Genomic DNA, 14,498 nt, shown 5'->3' with positions numbered 1-14,498 from the left:
TAAGACAGTTTGTTGAGATGACATCAGTTTAAATACAAAGTGAAAAAACTAAGCACTTAAGCAGAGACAGACAAAGACTACAAAGAGATGTAAAATCACTACACAAAGACAGAGAGAAACAAAATTAAGCTTCAGCCATAAACTTCAACCGTCCCCCCTCCCTAAACTGGTCCCAGCAGATGGCCCCTCCCCTCCCTTAGCCTCCCTTCTGTCTGAGTTTTTTCTTCCCACTGTCACCAAGTGCTTGCTCACAGGGTGTTGTTTGATTTTTGGGGAGTTCTCTGTATTATTGTAGGTAGGGCTGGGTATCGTCACAGATTTCTAGAATCGATTAGATTTTGATTCAATCCGATTCGAATAAGTTAAATTTTGCCTCAGACAGTCAGAAATATTATAATTCAGATCATGCATCAGCACATTTCCATGTTTTTATTTCTATAAAAAGAAAGCTGACACTTGCGAGACTTTATCAGAGGTGTGAGCATCACAGCAGATGCCTTTGTGTCAAAGTAACTGAGGATAAAACACAGAAAAACATTAAGGTGACTTTCCTGGTCTGGGATTTTATAGCAGATGACCTTAAAAATATTCTGCAGTAGATCAAAAACGAAAGAAAACCATAAATCAACATCTGAACATGACCTGATGCTGCTGAAGTGAAGCAGAGCAAAGTTACAGCGGTTTTATTACAGACACAGCTGAGCGTTTTGCATTTTGCATAATTTTAAAAGTTTAAATTTGTTCAGTATTGAACAGCAGAAATGAGGCTTTCTTGTCAGAAGTAAGTAAATGAAAAAAACAGCGGCTGTCAGCGCTGTAAACAACGGTAGTCTTGTGCGTAATAAGCAACCGTCGATGGTTTAATTGGAATGTTTCCGTTTTTCCCCCTCTTGTTTTTATGCTGCTCACCCTCGTCCTTGGTTTCTTTCTTTATTTCTTTCACTGCTTCGATCACCTGCTTCCACACTCATCCACAAACAACATCCTTTATTTCGACACATAGGCACAGCACGATCACGCACAATCATGCGCTCAACGGCAGCACATTTACATCAGTCAGACAGCGCACACAGACCTACAGGATACACACACTTAAGCCAAGCCTACTCATATTAGTAAATATGCACACACATAGTCAGACTCAGGGAGCATCTCGCCACACATTTCTCTCTCTCTTCTCTTTATTTATGAACAAGCGATGTATTCTCTCCACCTGTCTCATCGACACACAGAGAGTACACCCCTAGTTATACACAGACATCTATGGAGGCACTGAGGTTTGTTACATGGAATATAAATGGAGCTCCAGAGAAAAGAGGTTAAAAATATTTAACCAACTCAAAAAACTACAGGTAGATGTTGTCCTTTTACAAGAGACCCACAGACCTCTTAGAGGTTCGAATGAACTTAAAACACCTGAGTTTCCTAATGCGTTCTCAGCTTGTTATAATTCTAGACAAAGGGGAGTAGCAATTTTAATACATAAACATATTAATTTCACAGTACTCGATACAGTTATAGATCCAGAGGGCAGATTCTTAATCATTAAACTATCTATACTTGATAAAAAGCTTTGTATTGTAAGTGTATATGGTCCAAATGCTGATGATCCCTCACTGTTTCACGGTTTTTTCAGTGCACTCTCTGAACACTTAGACGGCACACTTGTTCTTGGAGGCGACCTCAACCTTGGACTAGCCCAGGGGTCGGCAACCTGTGGCCCCGGAGCTGCATGCGTCTCTTTAGTCCTTATACTGCGGCTCCGCGTGGTTTGGGAAAATAAATGAGAAGTATTTAGCTGAAGTGTATTTTATTTATGTTAGTTCTTTTTTAACTTGTAGTTCTAAATTGTTAGATTATTGTGATATTGAAATATAAAAATAAAATCATATTTAATTATTTTTTCATCGCTCAAAATAAGCGTCACACTCGCGGAAGCCGGTGTACGAAACGCCGAAATGGCGTGCATTTATCGAGACTTTCAACCCCAGGTAGGACAATTATGGATCTTCGGATCCACATTATGTCGGCAGCTCCACCGTGAACTATGTTAAAACAAACACGCTCACGCCTCACAGAGGACAGCTTACAGTCCTGTAAAGATGAAAGTGACTTCGTACAGCCTGATCTGCAGATGCTGTGCGCAGAGGTTCAGGAGCAGAAGTCTTATTGTAAACATATCACGACAGACCTGATGATGTTTGCATGAACACGCTTTTCAGCATCTCTTTATTGACCGCTTTTCACACACGGTTGCTGTACGCACACAGCCGGCTGTAGCTTTGCAGCTCACAGCCCGACACACACCAACACAACAGCAGAGAGAGCGCAGACGTTAAGGCGGCGAGGCGTGATTGCGGGTGCCGCTCAGGTGCGTCCGCCTCCCCTGCAGCGGCACTGCAGACCACGCCCCGCCACACACATTAACCAGGTAAAATACATATTTAGACAGAATTTTGTAAATATGTATTTTTCTTTTTTCAGCAGCACAGAGCTTTTTTTTCAGTTACTTTTTAAAAGTCAGGTCAAGGCTCCAAAAGCACAAAGGAGATATGAGGCTGGTGGCTCACAACAGTTTTTGTTTGCTGGATCATTTTAGTTCAGCTTTGCTTTTGTTATATTTCTTTAAGAGTTCAAATGTGTTAATTACATAAATAAAATGTAATTTTCTCTGCAGCACCTCATGGATTTCATAAGCAACACATCTTAGTTGTTCACACAAAGCATAAAAGTAAAAACAATAACAGTGTTATCTTCATTTTAGATGTCAACAAGTATTTGCGGCTCCGTGTTTTCTTTTGCGTGGAAACCGGCTCCAAATGGCTCTTTGGTGTTAAAGGTTGCTGACCCTTGGACTAAATGAAGACATGGATAGGCTCAATACAGCAGGAACTCAGCGTAATTGGCAGTCCACAAATATAATCAAACAGTATATGAGCGACTTTGGTCTTTGCGATGCTCCCTTCACCCCACCAGTAAAGAATATTCTTTCTTCTCACATGTCCATCACTCCTACTCTCGTCTGGATTATTTTCTGGTCAGCAGCTCACTGCTGAGTGACGTTTCAGACACTGAGATTCATCCTGTAGCTGTCAGCGATCATGCTCCTGTATCTTTAACACTAATGCACAAGAATAATACTACACCAAGTAAAAACTGGAGATTTAATACATCACTGCTTAAAGATGAAGACTTTATTAAATATTTTAAAAAAGAATGGACTTCATATTTAGACTATAATGACACTCCTGGAACATCAGCTTCTGTTCTATGGGAAGCAGGGAAAGCTGTGATGAGAGGTAAAATAATTTCTTTCTCATTAGATTAAAAATCTCATTTCCAAGAAAGAAACACACTTAAGATGTGATATGATACCGGTAAGTTAACCAGATGTTAATGCAAGTTAGTGTGAGTGGATAGGGAAAGGGTGTAGCGGATTCTTATCTGGTCTGAAGTTAATACAGCCACGGAGTGATGTTGGGGTCGCGGTGGAGCTGTCCGTCCACGTACAGCCGGTCCACGGCGATGACAGCGTGGGAGCCCTTCTGGATGAAGCCGCGTCGGATTGGGAAGAGGACCCTGCGTCGTTCCAGGATCTCTTTGGGGAACTGATCGTTCACGCTGAAGTCCGTTCCTTTTAATTCCCTGCCGCGGCTTTTCACCTGTTCCTTTTGTTTGAAGTGGCCGAATTTGGCCACGATAGGACGTGGTCTCCCGGCCGTAGCCCGAATGGGGCCGAGGCGACGTACCCTATCGAAGACGATGTTCTTCACCGTGTCCTCCGGCAGCTTCAGGTGGGTTTTGATGAAGCTTTTCACCGTGGTCTCCGCGTCTTCACCAGCGGCTTCTGGAATACCAGAAAATACCAGATTATCACGCATGCTACGAGCTTGTAGATCAATAACTGTTTCTTTTATTTTTTTATTTTCTCTATTTAGCTGAGTAACATTTTCTGTGAGAGATTTCACCGACTCCCTTAGCGTGGTATTTTCAGCAGTGAGCGTTTCCACTTGCTGCTGGCTGAACTCCAGAGATTCTCGCAAGCATTTAAATTCCCGGTGAAGAATCTCCACCAAGGACAGCCTTGCATCGAAACTGGACAATTGTTGGTCGATTGACTATGTATGTCGACAATATCTTTGCCGGCTGCCGATGGGGAATCTGCCGGGCGAAGTCTTTTCGACGACGGCGTCTCAGATTTGGCCAGGGAAGCTGCACTCTGAGCCTTCTTCATCACGAGATCCTGGAAGCACTGATCAATATAATCTTGGAGAGCCTCTAAACTCTCCCCGTTGTTCTCCAGGGTGTTGGAGATTATTTAGACAAATGTTGTTAGCTGTAAGACAATTGATAAGTGTATTTGGTAATACTGAAGCTTAAAGGAATTTGTTCAAATCTAAACTACCATTCGCTTTAATTTTCCGCCAAAATCTCCGGCGTCCGACGTCAGTTACAACATGAGTCGCTTACCTCGCCCGTCACTTCCGTCACTTACCTCTCCGTCACAAGTGATGATTAATTATTTCTATTCATTTCAATTATTAATGAAATAAGTCTGAAAGATGTGGTTAATAAATTAATAGGAGGGTGTGGGGGAGTTTGTGGCATATAAAGCACTAAAATAAAAGTTTACTCATGATTTTCCACACATGAAGCCAGAGTCAAGACATTTCACAAAGTACTGTGTGATAACCATCAAGAAATACTCAAAAACACCTTCGAACATAGAGCAGCTTTTAAGGAAGACGTCTGTGCTTGGTGCTGAACTGGTACAGCATCTGTGTGAACACTACTAATACTGAAGAAAACAGATTTAGTGCGACTGTTTCAATAAGACAGGTTTCAGTTAGCAGTGCAGTGTAAACACATGCGAAGCTCTGATATTCTGTTTCCTCTACAGTAAAAAGCAGAAAATTACACAGTAAATATATAAAGCAGTCGGACAGAACATCCTTTTTTCAAAAACATTTAAACAAAGAAAAAACAAAAATTCAATTTCTGTGTGTCACAGACGCTAAATTAACCTGGATTGAAATTAAAAGTGGCTCCTGGTGTTTCAGGCTTAGGAAACTAGGTGGCAGCAGCACAACATGTCCAAAGGAATTTCTGTGCTCTTCAACATGCTCCAAGTTTCAGGCAGGGGCCCACACTTCCTGCACAGTAACACCCAGAGGTTTGAGTCCTTCCTGCAACATGGGCTGAAGCGTTCTCTGTGGATGGAGGAGCAACAGTTTAGGACAGTCTCAGTCAAACCCCCTCATGTGGAAGTGTCTCTGTTAGGATATATGTGCATAAATAAGCTGCTGTTTACTGTAACTGCACTGATATTTAATGGGAAGGTGTGCATAGATATGATGTGGTTTGGGTGTGGTGTGCTGGGAGCATCTGACCTCAAAGATATCTGTGATGAGCTGACATCAGCACAGACGTTTTGTTTACTTCACAGACTGAAGACGTGACCACATGTGCATCAAAGATCAATAGAAGAGACTTTTCAGGGGAGAATGAAGGTTTTTAACATCTGTTTACGCTAACCTTCTGAAATTGTCTGGTTCTTGAAAATATGAGGCGGCTGTAGCTCAGAAGGTGGAGCAGGTCATCTGCTCATCCGAGCGTTGGTGGTCTGATCCCTGGCTGCTCCAGTCTGCATGCCAAATATCGTAATATAACCCACAGTTGTTCTCTGGTGTGTGATCTGTCTGAGTGTGAATGTTAGACAGAAAACACTTCAATGTAAAACAGTGCACGAATGAGGCATGTTGCATAGACCGCTCAGGTACAATAGTGCGATAGTATAAAAGAACCAGTGTTTTGGAAGGAGAAAAAGAAGAGTTTGGAGAGACAGTGTGCTGAGAGGATGTTTGAGAAAGTGATGAATGAAGAAAGTGAGAGAGATGAAAGGCACTGATGAGTCTGGGAATGCAGAGAATCACAAGGACACAAAGGGAGGTGAAGGTTTTACCTAGATGTTGTATGTGATCTTGGAGTGGTATAGAAACATGAAGGACATGAAGAAGTGATCAAACTGGGTTAAGAAGAGAAGTGACGATCAGTGAGCAGCAGCACGGCTTCATGCCAAGAAAGAGCAGCACAGACGTTTTCTCTGAATATTGAAGTATTAAGAAGGTCAGAAGGAGTTGCCCGGTGTCTTTGTGGATCTAACTGGACTGGTAGTTACAGGGGTTGTGCAGGTGTGGAGCAGTGACAGGTGGGTTCAAGGTAGGGTGGAGTTGCAGGTTGGTGTTGGCCCTGAGTCCCCCCTTGATGGACAGTTTGAGAAATGAAGGCAGGAGTCTCTGTGGACTGTGATGTTCACACACAACACTGTGATATGCAGTGAGAGTAGGAAGCAGGTGGACACCAAGTCCTAATAAAAGGGTCAAGTGAGCATTACTCAGGTGACATGAAAGCAATGCTGCAGCATCTATTGTACAGGTGACGACCCAGATTACAGTGCAGGTGAAGAATGTTCTCTGCAGTATGAGCGACTGTGACGCAGCTGAGATCACGCCACATCGATGGAAAGGAATCCTGGAACAAAGAACCAGTTCAACACCAAAGTGTTCCCAGAGCTGCTCAGCAACGCAGGGCTGCAGGCTGCAAACACCTGCTGTGTTTTCACATTTGTGAGTCTGGATTTGTGAGCTTTGATCACACCAACCAGTAGCACTAGTGTTGTTGTGACAACGGCTGTGCACACTTTGTCACTTCAGCTTTTATTTAGATTATTCTACATGTTTCCACGACACTCTGAAGAACGATCATAACAGATTTCAGGACTTTTGTCTAAATCAAAGTTTAGCTTTGGCCTCGACCTGTTACTGAGACAAAAGCTTGAACTTTTAGGATATTAAAATGTGAAGAAAGACTAAATAACAACTAGTAAAAGTAGAACTTTTAAACAGGGAAGCAGAGGCTTTGCTCCTTTTTACTGAGCATGGTGTGAATGTTGGTGCTGACCACGTCCACCTCTTTATCACTACGGTGTACCTGCCGTCTGACAGCGGCCTCCAGCAGAAACACATATTACAAAGATCAGACCCGTCAAACTGGTTACGTGGCAGTGAGTTCACTCTGTTTGAATAGAGTGAACTCACTGCCACGCCACTTAAACGGCTCCCACAGTCACCAGTAGAGCACCTTTGGGCTACAGTGGGAAGGGGCAACATGTCAGTATAGACCCAAATCTTTACAACACATGGTTGAATCTATGCCACGATAAATGAAGATGAAGAAGGGGCTCAAGCTGGGGAGAAGCAGGGCTTATTATTAAAATATCCATCGAGTGCATAATGCTGCCCAAGGAGAAACCCTGAGTGTGTAATGAGACATGATTCAACAAACTCTCTGCACTACTTGTTGTTTCTCTACTGGAGGACATCAGCAGCTTGTAACAGCGCTGAACTGAACTGTTCTGGAAGAAGGAATGACGAGAGTCTGTTTCCCTCTGGGGCCTGAAACATCAAATGAGCGACAAAGGCAAATACTCGCAGGAGCAACATCAGTAAGGAGGTGATAGCCCAGGTCACAGTGCAGGTGAGGTCCTCTGCATACAACATGTGTAAGTATAAGGTGCAGGTGTATGATGCAGTTTATCATGCCACACGGACACAAAGCCTTCCTGAAACAAAAGAACCAGTTCTGCTGCTAAACACCAGAAACATTCCTCGAGCCGCTCAGTAATCACAGACACACACATGTGAGGCAGAGCTGCAGAGACACCCAGGCTCAGCCTGAGCCGGCCAGATAGGAGACCCCTCTGTGCGTCCATGTCTTAAAAGCAGCTAGCACCTGAACACCTGGGATCACAGATTCTCATGTGACAGCACCCCCCCCCCCAAAAAAAACCCCAACACTAACAATGACATCAACACAAGATCAAATGTGTGGACGAGGTCATGACTCAAGTGAGAGACATGGAGTGACGTCAGTCAGGTGATGGTCCAGGTGAGCATACATCAGACAGCAGAATGCACCTGCTGTCTTCACAGGTGACCCCGAATAATCTTTTCTAAAAAATACACCACCCATAAACAGCAAGTTACTGGTATAATAACACACTTTAAGCTTGTAGTCAAGACTGCGCACAGTAATGTGCTGTACACGATCTACTGTGTATAAGGAGATTTACATGTGACCACTCTAAGCCACAAATGAATAAAATGTCACAGCCAGACTTACATTCTGGCTTGTAAAGGAAAAAACTTCTGGTCCCATGAAAAGAGAAAAAAAAAAAAAGAGGCACATTTGCCAACCTTGAGACCTCAGAATCAGGGAGAAAGTCAAAATTATGTTTTTTATATATACAAAAAACTTGAATTTTACAATGTTTATTTAACAGATAAAATAAGTTAAATGTCATCGTTATTATTGTCCGTCTGGAAACAGCGGGGGTCTCCAAATTCAGAGACTGCGTCCACCTGAGGCCTTCGCGGTCTAAGTGGGTGGGTCCTCTGAAAGCTGGGTAGGCTGGAAGTGAACGACTATCAATTACTTCACGAGCTCTCGGTGGAGTGAAACTCTGCCGTCTGCTCCTTGCTATCTAAAGTATACCCGGACTCTGGCGTAAACTCTCAACCATCGCACACTTCTGCTTAATCAGTTTTCTGTTTGACGTTTATTCCTCCTGAGGGCTTAATAAAGTTAATCCAGTCATCTCAGCCAAACCGATTCACTCACGAACAAATAAAACACTGAAAAAAGCCAAACAATAACATTTTCAGCTTATCTGAGTGACTTATCCTGTTTAACCTGAGTAGCGAATAACCGCGGGGGTTTGCTGTTCTCGTCGGCGCAGATATTTGAGGTTTACACAGCTACATTTACGCCTATAAATATGTTAAACGTTTATTTTGTGACCCAGAAAGAATAATAAGAGTAATATTAAAACTAATTAGCTGCCGCCATTGTTGGAAACTGGAACTTGCTGGGCAGCGCTTTGAATTCTGGGATATGGTTTTTCAGTTTTGTTGTCCGGGTGGAAATCGGGAGATTTTCGGGAGGGGCACTGAAATTCGTGACTCTCCCGGAAAAATCGGGAGGGTTGGTGTGTATTCCAAGAGGACAGATTCTAGTCGACATGTTTTATTAAGGCAAACTTCAGTAAGGACCTCAGTATAAACACAATGTACAAAGAACTCAACAATATTTACATAAAAATACAAAATAACAAATTATTAAAAAAAAAAAATATGACGAAACTATTAAAACGTGTCATTGTCTCACAAACAGGTGACAGAACAGTAACAGACCACATATGCAGCAGCATAAATATTCCCAGCGTCTATCCTGCTGATGGCACTGCAACAACACCAACTACATTCAACACCAGCAATGATGTTTAAATTTCAGAAAAAAGAACAGTAATTCCAGATGTTCATATAGCACTGTACCACCGATACTGTTAGAAAGGACAGAATGACAGCTCATCGCTCATGGGCTCGACGACCTGTTTATCACGAGGTGAATAAATCTATGCCAGTTCACAGAGTTTCTCGCTGACCTCCCACAATTTCAGGGCCACCTTGTCATCTCGGGCATGAGCGGACACTTCCTGTGCCTCGCAGCAGGAGAAGTACTTCCCGCTCAGAGGTTCGATTCCTTCCTGCAGGGCACAGTGCAGTGTGGTCTGAGCTCCTGCCTCTGGGTCCAGGAACAGCAGCCAGGCCACAGGCTGGATGAAAATCTTCTGCCACAGGCCGACATTTCTGGACAGTTCAGTCCGGACAACACCTACAGGGCAGAAGGCAAAGAGCAATCACATACTTGCTGCTTTAGTGTTCAATTTGGATAAAATGCTGATAGTAACAGTTGATTTAGCTTACAGTAATATATAGCTTAAAATGAGTGTTGATTAGGTAAACCAGTGTGTTACCTGGGTGGACACTGTAGCATGTGACATCGGTTCCTTTCAGCCTCTTGGCAAGCTCATGGGTGAAAAGCACGTTGCACAGTTTGCTGTTGCAGTACGCGTGGAAGAACTGCCAGCTGTATCTGCCAGTTCCCAGGTCTTTGTTTGCAACCAGAGCCTGAAGATACAAAAACAACCTTGTCAATAAGCGTTCAGACAGGTGAAAGACGTGCAACAACATCATTTGTGATGTTATTACGATCACCTCTTCAGTCATACTCCTGAAATACTAGAGCAGAGCATTTTTAAAAATAAGAGTCCCAAAAGACGGAAAAAGGCTTGTTCCAGAGTGAGGATGGCTCTCCAACCTCTCTTTAATCATTGTAAACTCACGTTAAAGTCAATGTGTCCCCAGCGATGAGCCATGGAGGACAGCGTGATCACTCGGCCTCCCCCTGTCTTCTTCATCCTCTCCAACAGCAGATTGGTCAACAGGAAGTGACCCAAGTGGTTCACCCCAAACTCGATGCCATAGCCGTCCTCAGTCCGCCCGTCTGCCACCAATCCTGGGGACGTATTTGAACAATGGTTTCTGAAATCTTTTCTCTAGATTCTTCTCTGTCATAGAACAGACAAATCACCACTGCTGCATCATTAAAAACTGTATTTGTCTTTTTGACAGATATGGCAACTGTGATAACCTGGTCTCTCTCTCTCAAGCGGTTTACATCAATTTGTGTTTTGGCTGCTTTGCATAACATAGTCGTTTGACGTCTTTGTGGCTATTCGGTCTCTTTTCAAAGTCGATTGTGATTATTTTGTGCTTCTGGTCAATTCTGTGTCTTTGTTGTCGTTTGATGGTGAGTTTCAGACTCCAGAGCTTTGTCACCCATCCTGTTCATACTTTTTGGACAGAATTTCCAGGCCCTCTCTGAGTGGAAGCTTAAGGTTTTGTTGATTTCAGACTCTCAAATCTTTTTTCTTTTTAAACAAACGACCTGGTTTTGTGAACTTCACAAGGCAACAACCTCCAGCACACAGCTGTGATGAAAACACAAAGAGGAGCAAGTCTGAGGCCACAGTTCTCAGGTGGAAAATCGGGAATGCTCACTCTGACTTGATCATTATCCCCAAGTGGAGAAGTTCAACAAATAAATTTCCTCCTAATGGTGTCTGGCTCTCAGGTTGGTGTAGATGAAAATGGATGTATGGACCTCGTACTTGCAACTAAGCAGACATTGTGGTGTTGTGTAGTAGTGTGTGTACCAGCATTGTTGATGAGCAAATCCAGCCTGGACTCAGTTTTCAGGAATGTTTCGGCGAAGCTGCGGACAGACTTCAGACTGGCTAGGTCCAAGTGCACGTAGATCACGTCTGTACTTCCCGTTTGCTGGAGGAAGATCATTGTGATTCAGTGAAGGTTGCATTTAACGTACGCTTCATTGTTTCACTTCAATCCCTTTTTACTGTTTTTCCTTAAAGCAACAGCTCAAACATTACCGTCAATGAAAGGAGTGAGCGCTTCAGCTCCTTTCAGCAGGATCATGTAAATCCTGTTCTGTGTGCATCGTTTTGTGCTCTCTGTCAGCTCCTCCTTTAAAAGCTTAACTCCTTTCACAGCTTACATTTCAATTCAGATTTTAGCTTCCATTAAAAAAAAGTTCAGTCCTTTAAAATTGTCATATTGTACTTACTGAATAAATATAAATAAACAGTCATATCCACATACTACTTTAGCTTGTACTCTTTTTCTCAGCTGCTTTAATTACCTAAAGCACACATCAGTTACAGTATGACAGGACCTTGTGTAACAAGCCTCCACTCCCTGCTGACGACTGCTATTGTTTTAAATGTCACTGCTCCTTTCTGAGAAACTTTGGATTAACTTTCATACAGCATGAGGAAGTTGTGGCCAATGCATCAGTGTGTTCTTCTTACCGTTTCTATCTCTGCAATGGCAGCTGCAGCTTTGTTCCTGTTTCGGCAGGCCAGGATCACTCTGGCTCCTTTCCTGGCCAGATGCAAAGCCGTGGCTTTACCAATGCCCGTATTTCCTCCTGCAGTAAGAGCAGGAAAGGAATAAGCAACATCTACCCAAACCATCACAAACAAGAACTATCATCCATTCAAATGTTTAATGTGGGGTTAGTAGAAACCTTTCTGAACTGCAAACAAGAATTCTAGATTTTCACTTCCACCTTTGTTGCGCTCTAAACTTCACTCCCTAAACTGGCCCCGACCTCAGAGGGAAGAGAGACGGGGGGGGGGCGCTCAGGTTTAGATGAGAATCCCCTCTCTGTACAAACCCAGTTTAGAGATGCAAATGTTAAACTGATTCTTACTTTAATTTAGAAATAACTGCTGAATCGGCTTAAATGTCATATTTACTGTTCTTATTTTTTGATGAGGTTTTTCCTGAAAGCCGATCGACATGTAGGTCGGTATCGTCGAAAGTCCGTCGCACTCAAAGCCTCTTTTTTGTAGCAATATTGAAGGAAACACATTTAACGGCTTCTTTTCTTTTGCTGCAGATTTAATAAAACATGTTATACACCTTTGCTCACCATCGCTATCATAATCAAACACCAACATCCTTATCGCGTCTAAGAGGAAGTAAAGAAACCTATTAAAGGAAATTCGCTGAACGCTGCACACACAGCAGCCACGCAACTGTTTGTAGACACTTTCCACACTTCATTTTTGATGCTGTATCATCAGCAGTCTGTTTGATACACACTGCGCTTGATTCCGGTCTCACCTGTGATAATGACGGTCTTCCCCGACATCGCGGCGTTTCCTTTGCATTTGGCTCTTTTGAAGAGAGTCCGTGTGAGGAGGATGTATGCTCCCAGAAGTACAACGGCCACGAGCAAGAGGTGAAACATGGTGGATGTCGGCTGAGAACTTCGTGCCTGCTGCTGAGCTCGGGATCTGTCTTTATGCACACGCCTGTCGGATGAGTTTCATCTGAGACGTGCCAGCGAGTCGCTCTTCGACCGGTCGGACCAGTCGTGGAATGACGTAAACGTCAGCGCACTGTGACCTGCTTTCTTCATCTGAACACCTGAGAAACGCACTCACTCCACCCGCGTTTCTCTTAATAAAGATTTACTGCAAAAGCATTTACACGAATAAATACAAATCCGCAATTGACAGAAAATATGGAAAGCACGCAAACATCGCTCCAGATACCAAAGTGTCGAACTTTCAGCTAAATCTCATCACTGACCTGAGAGCAGTGAAAAAGTGAAACATGTCCGCACTCATGGATAAACTTCAGATTTATCGGCTTTCTTGAGGTTTTGGGTGTTTCTCTGACAGACACGAGGTTTTGAATCGTATCATTCCTGCACACATGCACCATTCAGTGCCTTCCATAATTAATATTTGCCTCTGATAGTTATAAGTCAGTGTAACTAATTCATTCTTTCACTGTCTAGATTTAGTTTTTAAGGAAACAAAACACAAAAATCACAAATCTAGCTGTTGCTGCTTTTGCTCCCAAAATGTAACTTATTCTAAAATTGTTCAATAAGAATGTTTCACAGCCTCTAACATATAGTCACCGTCAGTTATGGGATCAAACCAACAATCAGATCTGAAATTTGGCTGTAAGATTTCCACATCAGAGAAAATGGTGGAACTTTTCTGGTGAGCAGGACAGTGCTGGTATGAATACATGCATCTGTATTTGTCAATGAATGAATCAGTCCTCTTTAGCTCTGACAAAACACACAATGTCTTTGAAACAACATGTTTTTTATCTGCACTTGCTGCAGGGTTTTGTTTTGTGTCTTACTTTTTGTTCCCCACGTTTCTCTTCAGAATTTCCCTCATATTTCCTCAACATACTTGTTCAGGTCAGCGGTGTCAAACTTTATTCCCAAACTCTTGTTTGACAGTGAAAGCATTTTTTAATCATTATCATGCAGGAATATCTCTCGATTGTTTACTCCACATGTTTTGCACTCATGTAGCTTCATATCATATCTCTGCACCCTGGCCAGACATTACTATCATGTCTGCCCAGGGTCACTCCACTCTGTCTGTTCTGAAAAAAATATCTTGTTATCTGACCAAATAATGCTCTGGTGATGTTCTTCAGACTTCCAAGGGAGATGATTCCCAAAGAGGTTTTCAGTGGGAGAAACATTTCATTGTAATCACTGCTGTGATCGCCATTTCTCAAGTCTCTCAATTTGGAATCTCTTTATCTCTCTGTAGCTTCCTTCATCAACTGAAGGCTATTCAGGGCTTAGAGTGACCTAATGAATTACAATCATTTAGCTTAAAAGTAATAACTATATGCATCATCTTATCAGCATCACTTTTAGACCGGATGTTTCTAATGACATTGTGCAAATACATTTTTGTAGTTTAACTACGTCACTGACGTCATGGCAGGGGAGATTCTGGGATCAGAGCTTTGGAGGTGCTGAGCACCTGGAGGGCTGCCCAGCCAGGCAAGATAAACGTCACGATGAGACGTCTTCCCCGTCTCTGTCAGTCCCTGCATCCCTAAATGTCTCCAGTTGTCCCGAGTTTTCTCTGACTGTCTCCTTGGTGCATTTAAACCTCTGTTCCTCCCTGTCGTCTGTTATCTTCATCTCTGTTATCAGTCATCATAATTTTACCATCTCTGTGCTCT

At 42.9% G+C, this 14,498-nt stretch overlaps 1 protein-coding gene and 1 long non-coding RNA gene across 2 annotated transcripts in view; both read right to left on the bottom strand.

Moving 5' to 3' along the window:
- The window catches only part of LOC146496748 (uncharacterized), a 166,048-nt gene that overhangs the window by 18,726 nt on the left and 132,824 nt on the right, over positions 1–14,498 (bottom strand). The window lies entirely within an intron of this gene.
- On the bottom strand, positions 9,183–12,876 carry LOC146496754 (dehydrogenase/reductase SDR family member 13-like). The gene is made up of 6 exons (XM_085143946.1): positions 12,609–12,876; positions 11,789–11,907; positions 11,117–11,240; positions 10,244–10,416; positions 9,875–10,028; positions 9,183–9,732 (listed from the first exon to the last, which is right to left on the bottom strand). The coding sequence occupies exons 1-6, from the start codon at positions 12,733–12,735 to the stop codon at positions 9,473–9,475; spliced, it is 957 nt and encodes a 318-aa protein (XP_085000072.1). The 5' UTR covers positions 12,736–12,876; the 3' UTR covers positions 9,183–9,472.

Source organism: Neolamprologus multifasciatus, chromosome 19 (assembly GCF_963576455.1).
Source record: "Neolamprologus multifasciatus chromosome 19, fNeoMul1.2, whole genome shotgun sequence".
Lineage (NCBI taxonomy): Eukaryota > Metazoa > Chordata > Actinopteri > Cichliformes > Cichlidae > Neolamprologus > Neolamprologus multifasciatus.
Note: the sequence above shows the minus strand (reverse complement) of the source record. Positions and strands in the feature narration are given on the sequence as shown.

What these genes read in the sequence shown, in the direction of transcription:
- LOC146496754 (XM_085143946.1), bottom strand. Translation starts at nt 12,735, where the DNA reads ATGTTTCACCTCTTGCTCGTGGCCGTTGTACTTCTGGGAGCATACATC. An exon ending in GAAGACCGTCATTATCACAG is followed by an intron (nt 11,908 to 12,608) that starts GTGAGACCGGAA and finishes CTCTTACTGCAG; the next exon opens with GAGGAAATACGGGCATTGGT. An exon ending in TTTGCTCATCAACAATGCTG is followed by an intron (nt 10,417 to 11,116) that starts GTACACACACTA and finishes ATACGTCCCCAG; the next exon opens with GATTGGTGGCAGACGGGCGG.